Raw genomic sequence first — 20358 nt, forward strand, 5'->3', positions numbered from 1 at the left:
GTAACTGATTATAAAGTGTAAGGTGGAGTTTAGCTTCAGTTAGTTTATTTAAATCTGCTAGTAAATGAAACCTCCCCCCCCCAGACTGATAATGCTACTGCTTGCTGTGCCTCCTGTGCTCATACATCCGGAGTGGGGGCGTTCTAATACAGAAGGTGTGTTACTGGCCTGATCACCAGGTGAATACAGAGTGAGCCTAAAAATCCTAAGGAAAGAAAACAAATGCAGCCACCACATCTAATGATTGGTAAGCTGCAACCCATTACATTGTTCGGTTTTGGGTTTATTACCGCTTTAGTGTCACTTTAATTTTGTTTTTGCTTTGTCTATTCTAATTCTCTTTACAATTTTAGATGATTTTGTATTGTTGACATATTTCGACACTGCTTGTCAAATGTTTTTTAGTGTATAAAAAAAAACTTACAACAGCAAGACTGCTTCCGACGCATTTTAAGAACACAAATTTTTCAGTTACAGCATCTTCCCCCAAGATCTCGGCAAGATTCTCTCGCAGGGTCCGCAGCCTCATATCAGGGGGTGCCCTGAAAAAGATACAGTTATCTTAAGGTGACCACACACGTAGTGATAGGAGATCGATCTCCTGTAGGTACAAGCAATCACAAACGAACGATTCATCATCAATTAATATGAATGCAACATGCGCAGTTTTGAAAATCCAATCAAAATATGATCTCTTACATACAATCTATTAAAAGCAATCATTTGTTCAATCTGCATTATGATTGGTTGTCGGACACACGCTCAGATATTCGTTTGATCGATAGTAAAATTCCACCATGTCCAGTCGAACTGCCAGTATTTAAAATTGATGGAAAACTTACTAAATTGATTAAATGGAGGGTCTGTGGTTTACAATTTTTATTCAAATTGAACATATTAGTCGCATGGAATGATCGACTGATTACATTGATACAAGTGTGGCTACTAGGAATGAGTCTGCGTTAGTTTGGGGCCAGGTTTGAGTTTGAACACAGAAGGCAGATTTCATTCCTGTCATCCAATCAGCTGTGGCCAAGGCATTCCGCACCCCACAGTAGACATGTGCGATTAGTTTTGTACTAATCGAAAATTCATACGAATTTCCAGAAATTCGTACATTCGTGAGGATCCGAAATACGAATTTTTATGCATACGAATTTTGTACGAAATACGAAATTTCATTTACGAACTTCAGATAATTTTATCATAACGAACTTTCGTTATTGTTACGAAAAGTTAACAAAACTAAAGGTTAAAAAGAAACCAGGAAGTCAGCACAGCACAGGGATGGTGAGAGCCCCTCATAATGATAAATTCATCATAACGAACTTTCGTTATTGTTACGAAAAGTTTACGAACTTAACGAAAATTTCGTACGAATCCGAATTGAATTTCGGACACGAATTACAAATTAATTTTAATATGAAACAGAACGGAACGAAACAAAACGAATTTATTGACGGCGCACATGTCTACCCCACAGCTAATGTTACAAAGGGGCAGGGATGCTTGGATCATCATCAACCTAATATTAACACATGGTCATATTAGATCAATGTCATTGACTTAATGAGGCCATATTAGATTGTTCAGGAGAAAAAACCTGACAGTCTGGTTGTACACAACCAGGGTGCCCATACATGGATTGCAATTCGGCCGGTCCCTGCTGAATGGACCGAATTTAGATCCATGTGTATGGCTTAAAGTGGTTGTAAACCTCAGACATGAAATATGAACAAAGAAAATCCCTCTATAGAGTGTACTTGCATCAATTTAGAGAACTAGGTGTCATTTCTTTCTGCTGCTTCCTTCCTCTGCTATCAGCATGAATCACTTCTGACAAGTTTTTCTGACACCAAGAGAAAAATGGTGACAGGGGAGGGAGCTCCAGCTAATTTACAGCCTCAGGTCTGTTCCTGTGTGAAGGAGGGATTTCCCTTCCCTCCAATCAGCTGTCAGAACTCTCCTCACTGAGCTCTGCCCACTGTAATTTCAGCTCTTCGTCCCCTTTTTCTGACAGCTTAAACAAGCGTTTTAAGTTCTGGACTTTAAACACATGTAAAGAAGAAGACTGCAGATAAAACAAGTACAACTTACGTTGGAGGATTTGTTTCATCTATGTGTATATCACCTGATTCGGCCACGGTTCCCAAGGGGTCCGGTGCGTTCCTGGTCACCGGTGCAGGTGCAATTCGGGTCCGAATTTTTGTCTGAATTCGCACCTGAGATAGACCCAAAAATGGACAGGACCCTTTTGGGATCCGGACCGCGGCCACCCTGGACATGTGTGAACCCGCTTCATTGAGAGTTGGTCACACTTGCACATCAACCTGGCCTAAGGGTTTACAACCATTTCAAAGTTTTTTTTTTACAGGTAAGCCTATCTTAAATATCATTCTCTCACCTCCTAGAAAACAATACTTGGGAAGTAGCACAATACATGTACAGATAACGATCAATGGAATCTCCTCTCTCCAGGAATCTTTCAGCTAAAATGGGCAAACCTCCTTTCTCCAATTAGCACCCACATCGATAGGAGTGCGTCACGATCTTCTCCATGTTAGATAGTCTGGATAAACGCATTAGGGAACAGAAGCAGAGTGCCACAGTGTAAAACCAAAAAATAAGTATTTAAAACAAATGGTTACAGTTACATTCTTCTGTGTCATGCCCAACACAAGGGGAAAAACAGCGTGTACAAACAAAGCGAGCACCGCCGGCTTCACAGGCTGTGAGCTGCTGTGGACTGGTACGAGGTGACGTCACTCCATAACTCTGCCTTACGCGTTTCTGCGTAATGTCATCATCAGAAGCGTCATGACATAAGGCAAAGTTTTGGAGTGACGTCACCTCTTACCAGCCCGCTGCCGCTCGCAGCCTGTGCTGCGTGTGAAGCCGGCGGTGCTCGCTTTGTTTGTACACACTGTTTTTGCCTTTGTGTCAGGCATGACACAGAAGAATGTAAGTGTAACCATTTGTTTTTTTGGTTTTACACTATGTGGCACTCTTGTTCCCCATGCGTTTATCCGGACTATCTAACATGGAGAAGATCGTGACGCACTCCTATCGATGTGGGTGCCAATTGAAGAAAGGAGGTTTGCCCATTTTACCTGAAAGATTCCTGGAGAGAGGAGATTCCATTGATCGATATCGGACTGCACTGGGGCCACTTTGAGCTGAGCTGAGGCTGCAGCGCTCCCCTTCCTCTCTCTCCTCCTCCTCTTGTGTATCACACACACATAGCGGGCATCTCCCACTGTGTGTCACGGAGCTGGGTCTGTGTTTGGCGGCGCTGTAATAAGGTCCCCCCCCTAGACCAGCTCGTGGGATAGTAGATTGAATCAGCGTTTCGCCTATCACACGAGCCGGTCTAGGGGGGCGGGACCTTGTTACAGCGCCGCCGAACACAGACCCAGCTTCGTGACACACAGCAGGGGATGCCCGCTGTGTGTGTTATCCATCATCCAGGCAATAGTGAGTCTGTATTGATGATGGGCACAGTAAAGCTGCATTTGATGGGGCACAGTGAGGCTGCATTCATGGGCACAGTGAGGCTGCATTCATGGGCACAGTGAGGCTGCATTCACGAGCACCATAAAGCTACATTTGATGGGCACAGTGAGGCTGCATTCATGGGCACAGTGAGGCTGCATTCATGGGCACAGTGAGGCTGCATTCACGAGCACCATAAAGCTACATTTGATGGGCACAGTGAGGCTGCATTGATGGGCACAGTGAGGCTGCATTGATGGGCACAGTGAGGCTGCATTCATGGGCACAGTGAGGCTGCATTGATGAGCACAGTGAGGCTGCTTTCATGGGCATAGTGAGGCTGCATTCACGAGCACCGTAAAGCTACATTTGATGGGCACAGTGAGGCTGCATTGATCGGCACCGTGAGGCTGCACTGATGAGCACTGATGAGGCTGCACTAATGGGTACTGATATGCTTTATGTTAATGTTGTTAAAGTTGTTGTTAATATTTATTTTTGGAACTTAATTCTGCATAAAACATTTAACAGTGTAATTTCATGAGATAATTTATGAGGGCGTGTTTAGGGGCGGACTTAGGGGCAGGGCAGGGCTGGGCGGGGCAACTGGTGGCAAGTAACTCTTAAGGCCTTGCTAGTGGCTCAGGACTTGAAATTTTGAGCCCTGGCCTAGGCCATCTTTAACAATTCAACAAAGCAGCAATTCTTTCTTTCAGATCCTCAGAGAGTTCTTTGCCATGAGGTGCCATGTTGAACTTCCAGTGACCAGTATGAGAGAGTGAGAGCGATGACACCAAATTTAACACACCTGCTCCCCATTCACACCTGAGACCTTGTAACACCACATGACACAGGGGAGGGAAAATGGCTAATTAGGCCCAATTTGGACATTTTCACTTAGGGGTGTACTCACTTTTGTTGCCAGCGGTTTTAGACATTAATGGCTGTGTGTTGAGTTATTTTGAGGGGACATCAAATTTACACTGTTATACAAGCTGTACATTCACTACTTTACATTGTAGCAAAGTGTCATTTCTTCAGTGTTGTCACATGAAAAGATAGAATAAAATTTACAAAAATGTGAGGGGTGTACTCACTTTTGTGAGATACTGTATATTTTGTTAGGAATCCTTGTGCACATATTTCATCACTTTTGAGCAAGGTCATTATTTACCGATTTAGGGCCGGCTTTTTTATTGTTTTAGAGTTATTTCGTGGATTTGTATTTGCGCTCTCACTTTATTCACAATTTTAGGCTCCATATAATATTAGACATATTCATGATTTATAACTTTTTTGCACATGTTCATCACTTTTTAGAGCGGTCATAATGCTGGCCATACACTATACGAATTATCGCCCAAATCCATTTTCGAAAAAACGGACATTCGGCTGTGAGAGCAAACGATAGTGCCATCATGTAATGACCGAAAAATTGTTCAGTGGACATAAATGAATCAATTTTTTGTTTGTTTTTTTTTTTACATATGCCTAATGCAAACAGTTCGGACGGGAAACACATTAACCTATCAATTTATCGTTCGTTCGGCAGAAAATTTCCAAACTTGTCCTTTGTTTTTTCGGCCTCAAAAACACATCCCAATGATTATCGATTTTGTGCCCATTAACTGGCCGAAAAACTGTCCAAATGACCGATTTTTCGTATAGTGTATGGCCAGCATAACTATACCTACATTGATTCTCACATTTATTGATATAGTACCTGCTGCTGATTTAATTTATTAGAGTAATCTCTCACATCTGTGGCTCAGGTTTTTCACATACCGACTGACTTTTCCAGATAGCATTGTTCTCACCTTATGAATCCAAGTGAAACGAATCTCCAGATCACATCTATGGTTACTTTATTTAATTTGGGGTTCCAGAGTTCTTCTGGCACAAGATAGACATGAAGCTCAATCAGCTGGAAATGAGGAACATTGACATACAGCATTAGAGTTACAATAATTTGGAATGTTTAATACTCAGAATAGCACACAAATACAACACATGAGGTCACACTTTGAAGAAAAGTGCAAACTTGGTACAATCTGGAAGATGCTTTGAAGCCAATGATCAAAGTAAAATGTAAACACCGCATGCATAGACAGAGTCAGGCATCTAGCATTTTTAGAAGGAGGCTCAGCACTAGCAGTCTCCATACTTTTTTGATAATGAAGTGCATGCATAGCTTTTTTTTTTTTCAAATGAAGCACATCTAATGACTCAGTCCACTAGCCAAAATCTTTTTATCAAGCAGGGGCGTTGCTAGATCTACAAAAGATCTGGGGCTAGAGCCCATAGCAGCGTAGTAAAGAAAGTCATACGCTTGGGCGGGCATACACATGTATATACAGTAATATACGTGTGTGTGTATATATTCCCAGAGAGACCCCCACTTACATCAGGGTCCCCAGAGAGTCTCCCCCTTAAAATCAGGGTCCCCAGAGAGCCTCCTCCTTGCATCAGGGTCCCCAGAGGGCCTCCCCTCCCCTTGGGGACACCTGCAGAAACTCGGGGTTATGAGCCCCAGATTCGGGGCTAAAGCCCCAATAGCCACCCCCTAGCGACACCACTGGTATCAAGCTTTCTTGCCCACTTTTACTAACAGAAAGTTCCAAACATCACACAAAGGGTTTCCCTCAAAGGGTTTTCAGCGTTTCTTCATATCAGCCTTCCTGACTTGCTGTGGCCTCACAGACTTCGGGCCCCTTGTCTCGCCTCAAGTCAATATTTAAACACGGCCCTAGGCCGAGACCTCCTCTTTGCCTTGAATGGAGCTCCGGAACTAGTCACCACCCATAAAATGAGTGCTGTGCAGATCTACAAAAACCATTATATGGTTTCCAATGACATAGCTCACACCAGTTTGGTCAGTTTCAGGGTGTTCCAATAAAAAAAGTAAAACATGCTGCATTTTTCCTGTATTGGACTGTACTGGAACATGGTAAAAGTAATTTTAAAAAATGCATGGGAATGCACTGGAACACATCAAAAATCCACCAGACCCCAGTACAGCGGGAAAAAAAAAACTGGAAACAAGGAAAAAAAAAAAAAAGCATCTGGAATGCATCCGGAAACGTATATAAAAAACACACCGGAATGCATCAAAAACCGTGCATGCCGAAATGAATCCGGAACGGATTTGAAGTGAGTTTTTGTGCTGTGAACCAGCCCTCGGCCTGCATTTACTAATCCTAGAGAAAAATGAAAATACAGTCTCCTCCATATATATACGACAAGCATCCCGGAGCCCCTCAATCTGCATGGGGAAGAACTCTGGGTGGCACCACCAACTCCTTTTCATACAGTGTCAAGGCAAATATCCATATACACATGATCCTATTTTTACAATAAATTGTATAGCTGTGGGACATTTATTACTGGAGGGGGTTATAGAACTACAGTGCATCTGGAAAGTATTCACAGCGCTTCACTTTTTCCACATTTTGTTATGTTACAGCCTTATTCCAAAATAAATTAAATTCATTATTTTCCTCAAAATTCTGCAAACAATACCAAATAATGACAACGTGAAAGAAGTTGGTTGGAAATCTTTGCAAAATTATAAAAAATTAAAAAACGAAAAAAATCACATGTACTATTCACAGCCTTTGCTCAGTACTTTGTTGAAGCACCTTTGGCACCAATTACATCCTCAAGTCTTTTTGAGTATGATGCTACAAGCTTGGCACACACATTTTTGGGCAGTTTCTCCCATTCTTTTTTGCAGGGCCTCTCAAGCTCCATCAGGTTAGATGGGGAGCATCGGTGCACAGCCATTTTCAGATCTCTCCAAAGATGCTCAATCGGGTTCAAGTCTGGGCTCTGGCTGGGCCACTCAAGGACATTCACAGAGTTGTCCCGTAGCCACTCCTTTGTTATCTTGGCTGTGTGCTTATGGTTGTTGTCCTGTTGGAAGATGAACCTTCGCCCCAGTCTGAGGTCCAGAGCGCTCTGGAGCAGGTTTTCATCAAGGAGGTCTCTGTACATTGCTGCATTCATCTTTCCCTTGATCCTGACAAGTCTCCCAGTTCCTGCCACTGAAAAACACCCCCACAGCATGATGCTGCCCCGACCAAGCTTCACTGTAGGGATGGTATTGGCCAGGTGATGAACGGTCTCAAAGGAGAAAAATCAACCAGCGCAACAGTAATCCCTAAGATAAAAGCAGCTGAAATACTGAGGGTCAAAATATCAAATCCCATACAACAGAAATATATAAAAGGCAGTACAGCGCTTAAAATTTAAACTAATATTAATAGAAAAAGTCCATAAAACTGGTAAAAAAGTTCAAAAAGCACAGATAAGCTTCCAGTGTTGAGAGTGAAGAGATGCACGATATATGGTGACTTCCGTGACACCCTCCACCAACGTAAGGATTGGCCCCTCACCTCATGACGTGGACCCATGAGTTAATCAGTCAGGTCTAATACAGCATTCCCATTGCTGGGTCAATATGCACACATCATAACTTGCAGTGGAGGGACAGTCTGAATATGGGATCCTCTTCAACTCTTCGATTGGATTCAGTCAAACTGAGTCGATCAGCCAGGGAGGAATATCATTGATGGTTTTGCATTGATCGGCAGCACTGAGATACTTTGTTCATGAATACAGTCATATTTCGATCGATCAGCTGAGGTCGCATCCCAGGCAATGCAAGTGATCATGTATGTGGAAAGCCATGTAAGCCACCCAGTCCAGAAATAGAGCTTCCATTCATTGTGGATAAACCAGGGCCCTGATGTGTGCACATTGGCCCAGCAATGGGAATGCTGTATTAGGCTGGGTTCACACTGGTCCGACAAACGCTCCGACATTGGGAGCTCATGTCGCATGACGTGTGAAATTTAATGTTTCCCTATGGGAGCCGTCCTAACTGGTCCGACACAAGTCGTTCCGACTTTAGAAATGCTCCCTGTACTACTTTGGTCCGACTTTGATCCTACTTCAGTCTATTGACTATCATTGAAGTCGGGTCAAAGTCGGATTGCCGTCTTGCATGATCCGACTTTGGCACGCGACTTGTGCTCAGATGTTCTTGAGGGGGAACTCCGCGCCAAATTTTAAATAAAAAACCGGCATGGGTTCCCCCTCCAAGAGCATACCAGGCCCTTGGGTCTGGTATGGACCTTGAGGGGAACCCCCTACGCCGATAAAAACGGCGTGGGGGTCCCCCCAATCCATACCAGACCCTTATCCGAGCACGCAGCCCGGCCGGACAGGAATGGGGGTGGGGACGAGCGAGCGCCCCCCCCCCTCCTGAGCCGTACCAGGCCGCATGCCCTCAACATGGGGGGTTGGTGCTTTGGGGGAGGGGGCGCGCTGCGGCCCCCCACCCCAAAGCACCTTGTCCCAATGTCGATGAGGACAAGGGCCTCTTCCCGACAACCCTGGCCGTTGGTTGTCGGGGTCTGCGGGCGGGGGGCTTATCGGAATCCGGGAGCCCCCTTTAATAAGGGAGCCCCCAGATCCCGGCCCCCCACCCTATGTGAATGAGTATGGGGTACAGCGCACCCCTACCCATTCACCTAGGAAAAAAGTGTCAATTTAAAAAAAAAACACTACACAGATTTTTAAAGCATTTTATTAGACAGCTCCGGGGGTCTTCTTCCGACTTCGGGGGTCTCTCCGGGTCTTCTCCACGCTCTCCGGATCTTCTGCCGGGCTCCTCCGCTCTCTTCTGCTCTTTTGCCGCTCTTTTGCTAAAGCGGAGGAGCCCGGTCTTCAATCTTCTGCCTTCTGCCTTCTGCCTTCTGGCCTCTTCTCCTGATGTTGACACGACGCTCTCTGGGGCTAGAATGCTCTCTGTGCGCTCTGCTCTGACTTATATAGGCGGTGACCCCGCCCCCTTATGCCGTCACAGTCCCTGGGCATGCTGGGACTGTGACGTTTTAGGGGGCGTGGTCATCACCCGATGACCACGCCCCCTTATGCCGTCACAGTCCCAGCATGCCCAGGGACTGTGACGGCATAAGGGGGCGGGGTCACCGCCTATATAAGTCAGAGCAGAGCGCACAGAGAGCATTCTAGCCCCAGAGAGCGTCGTGTCAACATCAGGAGAAGAGGCCAGAAGGCAGAAGGCAGAAGATTGAAGACCGGGCTCCTCCGCTTTAGCAAAAGAGCGGCAAAAGAGCAAAAGAGAGCGGAGGAGCCCGGCAGAAGATCCGGAGAGCGTGGAGAAGAACCGGAGAGACCCCCGAAGTCGGAAGAAGACCCCCGGAGCTGTCTAATAAAATGCTTTAAAAATCTGTGTAGTGTTTTTTTTTTAAATTGACACTTTTTTCCTAGGTGAATGGGTAGGGGTACGCTGTACCCCATACTCATTCACATAGGGTGGGGGGCCGGGATCTGGGGGCTCCCTTATTAAAGGGGGCTCCCGGATTCCGATAAGCCCCCCGCCCGCAGACCCCGACAACCAACGGCCAGGGTTGTCGGGAAGAGGCCCTTGTCCTCATCGACATGGGGACAAGGTGCTTTGGGGTGGGGGGGCCGCAGCGCGCCCCCCTCCCCCAAGGCACCACCCCCCATGTTGAGGGCATGCGGCCTGGTACGGTTCAGGAGGGGGGGGGGCGCTCGCTCGTCCCCACCCCCATTCCTGTCCGGCCGGGCTGCGTGCTCGGATAAGGGTCTGGTATGGATTGGGGGCGACCCCCCACGCCGTTTTTTCGGCGTAGGGGGTTCCCCTCAAGGTCCATACCAGACCCAAGGGCCTGGTATGCCTCTGGAGGGGGAACCCATGCCGGTTTTTTATTTAAAATTTGGCGCGGAGTTCCCCCCTAAAGATTCATACCAAACACAGTGCCGGCATTGGCGGGGATCCAAGTCGGATCCCCGTTCATTGAAAGTCGGACACATGCCGGCTTCATGTCGCAGGGCAAAGTCGGATCCAAAGTAGGACGGCTGTCGTGTCGCACCAGTGTGAACCCAGCCTTAGACCTGACTGATTAACTCAGGGGTCCATGTCATGAGGTGAGGGGCCAATCCTTACGTTGGTGGAGGGTGTCACGGAAGTCACCATATATCGTGCATCTCTTCACTCTCAACACCGGAAGCTTATCTGTGCTTTTTGAACTTTTTTACCAGTTTCATGGACTTTTTCTATTAATATTAGTTTAAATTTTAAGCTCTGTACTGCCTTTTATATATAGGTGATGAGCAGTGCCTGGTTTCCTCCAGACATGACGCTTGCCATTCAGGCCAAAGAGTTCAATCTTTGTTTCATCAGACCAGAGAGTTTTGTTTCTCATGTTCTGAGAGTTCTTCAGGTGCTTTTTGGCAAACTCCAGGCGAGCTGTCATGTGCCTTTTACTGAGAAGTGGCTTCCGTCCGGCCACTCTACCATACAGGCCTGATTGGTGGAGTGCTGCAGAGAAAGTTGTTCTTCTGAAACTTTCTCCTCTCCACAGAGAAATGCTGGAGCTTTGTCAGAGTGACCATTGGGTTTCTGGTCACCTCCCTTTCTAAGGCTCTTCTTCCCTATTGCTCAGTCTGACCGGGCAGCCCGCTCTAGGAAGAGTCCTGGTGGTTCCAAACTTCTTACATTTACAGATAATGAAGGCCACTGTACTCATTGGGACCCGGTGGCGGCTGGTGGTCAAAGTTTTAGGGGGGGCGGGGGGCGCAAAACAGACCTTGTCTTCCCCTCCTGCTGTCATCTCCTGTCCTCCCAGCACAATGTCACCATGCATACCTACCAACTTTTTGAGATGGGATCGAGGGACACCTACTAGCAAAAGTATGTAGGCATGGGACACGCCCCCTGCCACGCCCCCTGCCACGCCCCCTTAAAGGAGAATTAACCTAAAAAAAGATTAGTTAAACCCACAAGGGCTTTTTTTTACCACTACTAGTCCTTTATATTGGCTTTTGAAATGTACAAATACAGCAATTTATAATTTGGATGAAAGGTTTAGCACCGGGAAACACTTTTTGAAAGATAAAAAGTGCATTTTATATACAACTGTATAGATCAGACCAAAATGAGGGACAAATGTGGAGGAAAGAGAGACAGAGGGACATTGCTCCAAATCAGGGACAGTCCCTTCAAATCTGGGACAGTTGGGAGCTACGCACCATGCCATCCAGTATGATCAGATCCCCCCTGCCAGGGAGAAGCTCCGATCTCTGCTCTCAGACTGGGATTAAATGCAGCTTGGTGATAGGAGATGAGAGGAGAGGAGATGAGATGAGAGGACAGCCTGAACAACTAGCATAATATTACCCACTGCGTGCCTGGCTGCCCCTCCCCCTACCAGCCACACATTTAACACTAGCAGCCCCATCCTGATGTACTGTCCTGGGAATGCGCTAAAAGCTTCTCAAACCTTCACTGCCTCTGCACTCCCCCCTCCTCCTCCCCAGATCCACTACACAGGCAGATGCTGCGATCACAATGCAGGTCTGAGACAAGTGTGCTCTGCTCAATCTTACCTCCTAGCAGCTCCTTCAGTGATATGCCCCAATCACCGGCCGACTCCTCTGCTCATGTCTCGTGTTCCATCGGACCAGCCAGGATGAGTCACTCAAAAAACCGGAAGTGATTGGCAGGTCCGATAAAATCACTGCCCTACGTACCCACCAATCACTAACCACCACAGGATCATAAATGCCAGAGTGGGAGTGCGGAGAGTGCAGAGCTTTGTGCTCCATGGGTAGTCTAAACGTCAGCCGATAGATTTGCTTCCCCACAATCACATGATGGCGATGACGTAATGCTTCCCATAGCACCTCTGTGTCCGGCGCCCCGCCGCCCCCGCACACACTTAAAGGGACATTTTTATAAAAACTTTTTTTTTATTTTGATAAGTAGCTTGGGGGGGGGGGGGGTGACGCGCTCCTGCGCCCCCTATGGACGGGCCGCCACTTCTGGGACCTTCAATGCTGCAGAAATGTTTCTGGACCCTTCCTCAGATCTGTACCCTGATACAATCCTGTCTTGGAGGTCGACAGAAAATTCCTTGGACTTCATGGCTTGGTTTGTGCTCTGACATGCACTGTTACCTGTGGGACCTTTAATAGACAGGTGTGTGCCTTTCCAAATCATGTCCAATCAACTGAATTCACCACAGGTGGACTCCAATCAAGTTGTAGGAACATCTCAAGTATGAACAGTGAAAACAGGATGCACCTGAGCTCAGTGTCGAGTGTCATGGCAAAGGCTGTGAATACTTACTGAATGTACATGTGATTTTTTTCATTTTTTATTTTTAATAAATTTGCAAAGATTTCAAACCAATTTCTTTCACGTTGTTATTATGGAGTATTGTTTGTAGAATTTTGAGGAAAATAATGCATTTAATCCATTTAGGAATAAGGCTGGAACATATTAAAACATGAAAAAGTGAAGCGCTGTGAATACTTTCTGGATGCAGAGTATATTCACCCAGCATCATACCCATTAGATACCAATACATAATGTAGAATAGACCTGGGACTGGTCTGGCTATTTGGTCTTTGCCTTGATAGGCACGCAACAGCCAGGCACATGGTATTTCACAGTCACCAGAGAACAGGCCGCGTATGTGTTTTTTTGTTAGAGAACTGGGATAGGGTGAGGGTGAACCTAGACGTACTCCAACCAACTTCAACAACTTGCAGTAGAGGACAATAAAACTAAACTATTTCTTCAGGGTGAGGACACCCCTTTTAGAATGAAGGTAAACTGGTTCTAAACATGGACTCCTCAGCAGAAGCATAATCCTGAATGTAAAAAGGAAAAGCTCTCCCAAAAGAGGCCAAGAAAAGTATCGAGGTCCAGAAGGCTGGTACTCACTGGGGGTGATTTACTAAGAAGAAGGCACTGCACCAGTTCATTCATTAATTGGTGCGCCGGAAAAGTCATTAATCGAACCGGTGCACATTGAAGCGCAAATAGCGATAATAAATACCCGTAGAACTTTAGGCAAAACTCGTTTTTTTTTTTTGTATTTTGGATAGAGCAAGATTTATTGGTTATTGGTTAGATTTATTTTCGCCCTACTGTGTCCCATTGGGGAGATTTCCCTTCACTTTCTGTCCCATTGGGGAGATTTCCCTTCACTTCCTGTCCCATAGCCAAACATGAAGTGAGAGGAAATCCCTAAGATTAGGGAATTCCTTAGGGACCCCCAGGTCACCAGAACCAGTGTCCCCATTGGACGATTTCCCCCTCTATTACTTTTCTGGGGACAACCCAAAATTTGGGATTTTCTTTTACTTTCACTTTCAGTGATAACAGTAAACAGGACGAATAGAGAGGGTGAATCTCCTTAAAGGGGGCACAGGCAGCAATAAAAAATGACAAGCGTTGTAATTCCTTTCCACTCTAGCCAAAATTTTAAAAAAATGCTTTGCCTTTAGTAACACTACTAAAGACAAAAAGATTGTGCACTATTGAAGTGCAGTTGCTAAAGAGCTTAGTAAATGAGGCAAAGCCTCACTTTGCAAAGTGTACCCAATCATGTGCAAGAAAAAAAAATATATAAAAAACAGCATTTTTTGCTTGCATGTGATTGGATGATGGAAGTCAGCAGAGTTTCTGCTCATTTACTAAGCTCTGGAGCAACTGCACCATGCCATGAAGAATGAAGGCAGTTCTGAAGGCAAAAGGGGGTCCAACCCGATACTAGCAAGGTGTACCTAATAAAGTGGCCAGTGAATGTATTTATCATTTGGCTCCCATAAGAAAAATAAGAATGCACTAAAATGTTGTAATTATGCAACTATTAATTAACAGAACACCTGCCATGTGATTCCTTTGTGTTCTGTGTTGTCACCCTCTATCATGTGCCCCCAGAGGAGACTACATGTGGCCGTGTTGGCACAAAGTGCACAAGCATGGACCACCGTTGTCACCATCAGTAAACCATTCCGGGGAAATAATCTGTAGGATGTGCATGTAGACAGGAAGGGACTGAACATTTGTAAGTGGGGAGCAGCAGCAATAATTCACACAGTCAGTTGAAGCAAACAAAGGGACTTTTAGGAGTTAACCACTGCAGCATGTCAGCGCGATCCTGCGAACCGTCATAGCTGTACGTCGGTCCCTGTAAGCGTGATAGCAGGCGCGCGTGCGCACGCGCACTGCACAGCGGGGGGTGCCGTTGCTCATGGCCGACGGTCGCATGGACCACTGGCCACGAGCGATCGCGGGCACGAGAGGCAGAACAGGGACGTGTGCGTGTAAACACACACATCCCTGTTCTGTAAGCTGAGGAGAGAGAGATTGTGAGTTCCTACAAGCTGGGAACCACGATCTGTCATTTCCTCTAGTCAGTTTAGAACACACAGTCAGGGAACACAGTTAACCCCTTCCCTGCCAGTGACGTTAAAACAGTAATCAGTGCATATTTATAGCACTGATTGCTGTATAATTGTCAATCAACCCAAAAATGTGTCCGATGTGTCCGCCATAATGTCGCAGTTTTAATAAAAAAACATAAATAAATCGCAGATCACCACCATTACTAGTAAAAAAAAAAAAAATATATATATATATATATATATATATATATATATATATATATATATATATATAATAATAATAATAATAAAAATGCCATAAATCTATCCCCTATTTTGTAGACACTATAACTTTTGCATAAACCAATCAATATAGGCTTTTTGCGATTTTTAATACCAAAAAAATGTAGAAGAAAACATATCGGCCTAAACTGAGGAAAAAATGTGCTTTTTTAAAAAAAAATGGGGCTATTTATTACAGCAAAAAGTACAAATTATTGTGTTTTTTTCAAAATTGTTGCTCTTTTTTTGTTTATAGCGCAAAAAAAAAAAAAAAAAACGCAGAGATGATCAAATACCACCAAAAGAAAGCTCTACTTGTGGGAAAAAAAGGACGTCAATTTTGTTTGTGTACAGCGTCACACGACCGCACAATTGTCAGTTAAAGCGACGCAGTGCTGAATCACAAAAAAAATGACCTGGTCATTGAGCAGCCAATTCTTCCGGGGCTGAAGTGGTTAAGCATACATGCTGGAATATCATTTTTTTTTCAGTGTCAATTTAAAACAGTATTAACCACTTAAAGACCAGCCGCAGCAGGTCGGCTCGTTCCTGCGAATCGCCATCATTGTACGTCGGCTCGGGAACTCTATTTTGTGGGCATGCCCACTGGCCAGCGGGGGGGGAGCCAAACAGCGGGTGGGGCGGGATGTCCGCTGACCACTCGTGATCATTCCCTGCAGTGACAGAACAGGGATCTGTCTGTGTAAACAAGGCAAATCCCCGTTCTGACAGGGGAGATCACACAGATCCCGTCTTTCTTCTATGCAGGAATACAGATCTGTGTGTTTCCCCAGTCACACAGTCCCCCATACAGTTAGAAAACACAAACAGGGAACACATTTAACCCCTTGATCACCCCTGATGTTAACCCCTTCCCTGCCAGTGTCATTAGTACAATGTCAGTGCAGATTTTTAGCACTGATTACTGTAATAATGTCACTAGTTCCCAAAAAAGTGTCAAAAATGTCAGTTAGGTGTTCGATCTGTCCGCCGCAATGTCGCAGTCCCGCTAAAAAAAAACAAAAAAACGCAGATCACCACCATTACTAGTAAAAAAAATAATAAAAAATAAAAATGCCAAAAATCTATTCCCTATTTTTAGACACTGTAACACTAATGCCCTGTACACACGGTCGGATATGTGTGATAGGACCTTGTTGTCGGAAATTCCGACCGTGTGTAGGCTCCATCACACATTTTCCATCGGATTTTCCGACACACAAAGTTTGAGAGCAGGATATAAACTTTTCCGACAACAAAATCCGTTGTCGGAATTTCCGATCGTGTGTACACAAATCCGACGCACAAAGTGCCACGCATGCTCAGAATAAATAAAGAGATGAAAGCTATTGGCTACTACCCCATTTATAGTCCCGACATACGTGTTTTACGTCACCGCGTTCAGAACGATCGGATTTTCCGACATCTTTGTGTGACCGTGTGTATGCAAGACAAGTTTGAGCCAACATCCGTCGGAAAAAATCCATGGATTTTGTTGTCGGAATGTCCGATCAATATCTGACCGTGTGTACGGGGCATAACACATAACATTTTTAGACACTATTTTTTATATTTTTTGGGGGATATTTATTATAGCAAAAAGTAAAAAATATTGCTTTTTTTTTTCAAAATTGTCGCTCTTTTTTTGTTTATAGCACAAAAAATAAAAACCGCAGAGGTGATCAAATACCATCAAAAGAAATCTCTATTTGTGGGAAAAAAAGGACGTCAATTTTGTTTGGGTACAGCGTCGCTCGACCCTTCAGTTAAAGCGACACAGTGCCGTATCGCAAAAAATGACCTGGTCATTAAGGGGGTAAATCCTTCCGGCCCTTAATTGGTTAAAACCAAAACCAAAAATGTTAAATATTGCAGCTTACCAATCATTACATTTTCACCTTGTGATCTGGCCAGTAACGCACCTCCTGTATTAGAGTGCCCCCACCCACTCTGGATGAAGGAGCACATGGGGCACAGCAGCATTGTCAGTCTGTCAGTCTGGGGGGGGAGTGTTAAATTTAGTAGCAGATTTAAATATACTAACCAATTAAAGACAAATTCCATCTGACACTTTATCATCACTTACAGCAAACAGTTTTTTTCCCTTTTGGGATAAAGGTTTTACATACATAAATAAATAAATACTGATCATTCTAAGCACCCCTGTCTGTCTTAAGTGGTTGGCCTCGTCCCTGTAAACTGATACATTCTGCTGGAGAACTTGAGCTTTTGAAAAACAACAGACTTTCTGGCTGGATCACCAGGTGAAAAATAGAAGAAAGAAAGCCTAAAAAAGAAAACGAATGCAGCCAACACATCTAAGAATGGGTAAGCTGCAATATAATAAGAGTTTGCTTGTGGGTTTAATACCGTTTAAGTGAAATGTGAATCTGAAATCTCCTAAATGATAACAAACATCAGCCACGCCAATCGAAAACGTTGTAAATTTTCATACAATGTATATTCCACACATGGGGGGAATGAAAGGTGTAGCAGATGGAAGGTGTGTGCTCACCCCCGCTGTAGACGGCCTTGTCTGACTCATAGGAGTTTGAACCTGGTAGCTGTCCATGGTGAAGGAAATCCTGGAGCGTCTCTTTGCATCCCGATAGAAGTCGATCAACGAACGGATGGATATTTTTTATTCCGGGGTCTGAGGGGAGCTGGTTCCTTGCAGTATTGAGCACTTTCACCGTTCGGTGTATGTTCCATTCAGCTGAATGTAGGACCTGACACACCCTAGATACACACATCATCGTCAGGAATGGGACTACATTGCATCACATCCAGATAAGCTTTGTTTTGTTGTGTGTGTTACAATTAGCAGGACTGACTCCGTAGTCAAGACATGGCTTTGTCCGGTTACTGGGAAGCTGCAAAGCCCTACTCAGGGATTTGGCAATAGAAGGTTCTTCAATTCACAGAACTTTCCTAAAGAAAGTATCCTGGAGATCCCGGCGCACACCTGTGTGGGACATCAGTTTTTTCTGCACCCCTTTTTTTTTTTGTGTGTGTTTGTCTCGCAACCGCATAGGGCAGCACATTCACTTCTCTCGCCAAAGTAGCCCTGGCACCCTTTTTTTGGCAGTGAGCCTCACCCTTTTTTTGCAATGTGCGTTTTGCCGAGTCACTGCTACCATCATTTGGGTTGCCATTAAGCGGTTCCCAACCGGCGCACGCCGATGTACGTCGGCAGAATGGCACGACTGCGCAAATGGGTGTACCTGTACATCCCTTTGAATTTGCCACCATGCCATCGCGTGCGCACCGCCGGCGGCACGTGTGTGCACCCGCCGCGAGCTCCGCGAGTAAAGATCGCGGGTCCCGCGGACTCGATGTCCGCGGGGATACCCGCGATCATCTCACGGAGAGGAAGAACGGGGAAATGCTGATGTAAACAAGCATCTCCCCGTTCTGCCTAGTGACAGGACACTGATCACCGCTCCCTATAATCAGAATAAATACGTAGCCCCTCCCCCCCCGCAGTTAGAATCACTCCCTAGGACACACTTAACCCCTACAGCGCCACCTAGTGTTAACCCCTTCACTGGCAGTCACGTTTACACAGTAATCAATGCAATTTTAATCTCACTGTTACCCTGTTTCCCCGAAAATAAGACCTAGCGTGATTGTCGGTGATGGCTGCAATATAAACCCTACCCCTCAAATAATCCCTAGTTAAAGTCCTTGTAGGTCTTATTTTCAGGGTAGGGCTTATTTTCGGGGAAACAGGGCTTATTTGGGGGGTAGGGCTTATATTGCAGCCATCACCGACAATCACGCTAGGTCTTATTTTCGGGGAAACAGGGTAGCTGTATAAATGTGAATGGTCCCAAAAAGTGTCTGCCATAATGTCGCAGTCACGATAACAAATCGCTGATCGCCGCCATTACTAGTAAAAAAAAAAATAATAATAATAAAAATGCCATAAAACTATCCCCTCTTTTGTAGGCGCTATAACTGTTGCGCAAACCAATCAATAAACGCTTATTGCGATTGTTTTTTACCAAAAATATGTAGAAGAATACGTATCGGCCTAAACTGAGGAAAAAAAATGTTTTTTTATATATTTTTGGGGATATTTATTATAGCAAAAAGCAAAAAATATTGCTTTTTTTTTTTTCAAAATTGTCTCTCTTTTTTTGTTTAGAGGGAAAAAAATAAAAACCGCAGAGGTGATCAAATACCACCAAAAGAAAGCTCTATTTGTGGGAAAAATAGGACGTAAATTTTGTTTGGGTGCCACGTCGCACGACCGCGCAATTGTCAGTTAAAGCGACGCAGTGCTGAATCGCAAAAAGTGCTCTGGTCTTTGGCCAGCCAAATGATCCGGGGCAGAAGTGGTTAATAAATAAAAGAACCACAAGCGTGATAGACCTTGTGGCACATTTTTGGGAACATGCATGGAACGTTCTTGAAATGGGAAGGTGTGAATGCAGCCTAAAGCTGGCTATACATGGATTGAAATTTGTCCGGTTCAGCTGGGACCAGCAGAGATTTGATCTACATCAGTGGTTCTCAACCCTGTCCTCAAGTACCCCCAACAGGCCATGTTTTGGGAATTTCTCTTAAGGCTCGATTCACACCTAAACCGGCCGCAGATCGCACAGCAACGCTGTCCGTCACTGTTCTCCATTTCAGGGACGAATCAGGGCAGAATCTTCGCCTGAATTCGGCCCTGAAACGGAGGCAAAGACACACAGTTTGGATGCAGAGAAATCCACATCCAATTCGCAAAGGTGTGAACGTGCGATGTTGCACCCAAGCAGGATTGACGTCCTTTTTTCCCCACAAATAGAGCTTTCTTTTGGTGGTATTTGATCACTTCTGCGGTTTTTATTTTTTGCGCTATAAACAAAAAAAGAGCGACAATTTTGAAAAAAACGCATTATTTTTTACTTTTGGCTGTAATAAATATCCCCCAAAAATATATAAAAAAAACAATTTTTCCCTCATTTTAGGCTGATATATATTCTTCTACATATTTTTGGTAAAAAAATCGCAAGTGTATATTGATTGGTTTGTGCAAAAGTTATAGCTTCTACAAAACAGGGGATAGTTTTATGGCATTTTTATTATTAATTTTTTTTTTTACTAGTAATGGCGGAGATCTGCGATTTTTATCGGGACTGCGACATTATGGCGGACACATCGGACAATTTTGACACATTTTTGGGACCATTGGCATTTATACAGAGATTAGTGCTATAAAAATGCACTGATTACTGTAAAAATGTCACTGGCAGGGAAGGCGTTAACACTAGGGGGCGATCAAGGGCTTAATTGTGTTCCCTAGTGTGTGTTCTAACTGAAGGTAGAGGGGACTGTCTAGGGGAGATGACAGATCGCTGTTCATAC

General features: G+C 44.7%; 1 protein-coding gene across 2 annotated transcripts in view; it reads right to left on the reverse strand.

Annotated features, from left to right (window-relative positions):
• SPATA1 (spermatogenesis associated 1) overlaps positions 1 to 17773 on the reverse strand; it is a 47435-nt gene extending 29662 nt beyond the window's left edge. Inside the window, exons 1-3 of one of the 2 annotated variants that reach the window (XM_073593639.1) lie at positions 17516 to 17773; positions 5310 to 5416; positions 425 to 542 (exon numbers count right to left, since the gene is read on the reverse strand). In XM_073593639.1, the coding sequence (XP_073449740.1) occupies positions 425 to 542; positions 5310 to 5416; positions 17516 to 17572 (282 nt within the window). In that variant the 5' untranslated portion in view covers positions 17573 to 17773. Of the gene's footprint in view, positions 1 to 424; positions 543 to 5309; positions 5417 to 17370; positions 17390 to 17515 lie in introns of those variants that run through there. The other variant, XM_073593640.1, reaches the window with a different exon arrangement.
• Between the last annotated feature and the right edge of the window lie 2585 nt (positions 17774 to 20358).

The sequence above is a fragment of the Aquarana catesbeiana genome, linkage group LG07 (genome assembly GCF_042186555.1).
Source record: "Aquarana catesbeiana isolate 2022-GZ linkage group LG07, ASM4218655v1, whole genome shotgun sequence".
NCBI classification, from domain to species: domain Eukaryota; kingdom Metazoa; phylum Chordata; class Amphibia; order Anura; family Ranidae; genus Aquarana; species Aquarana catesbeiana.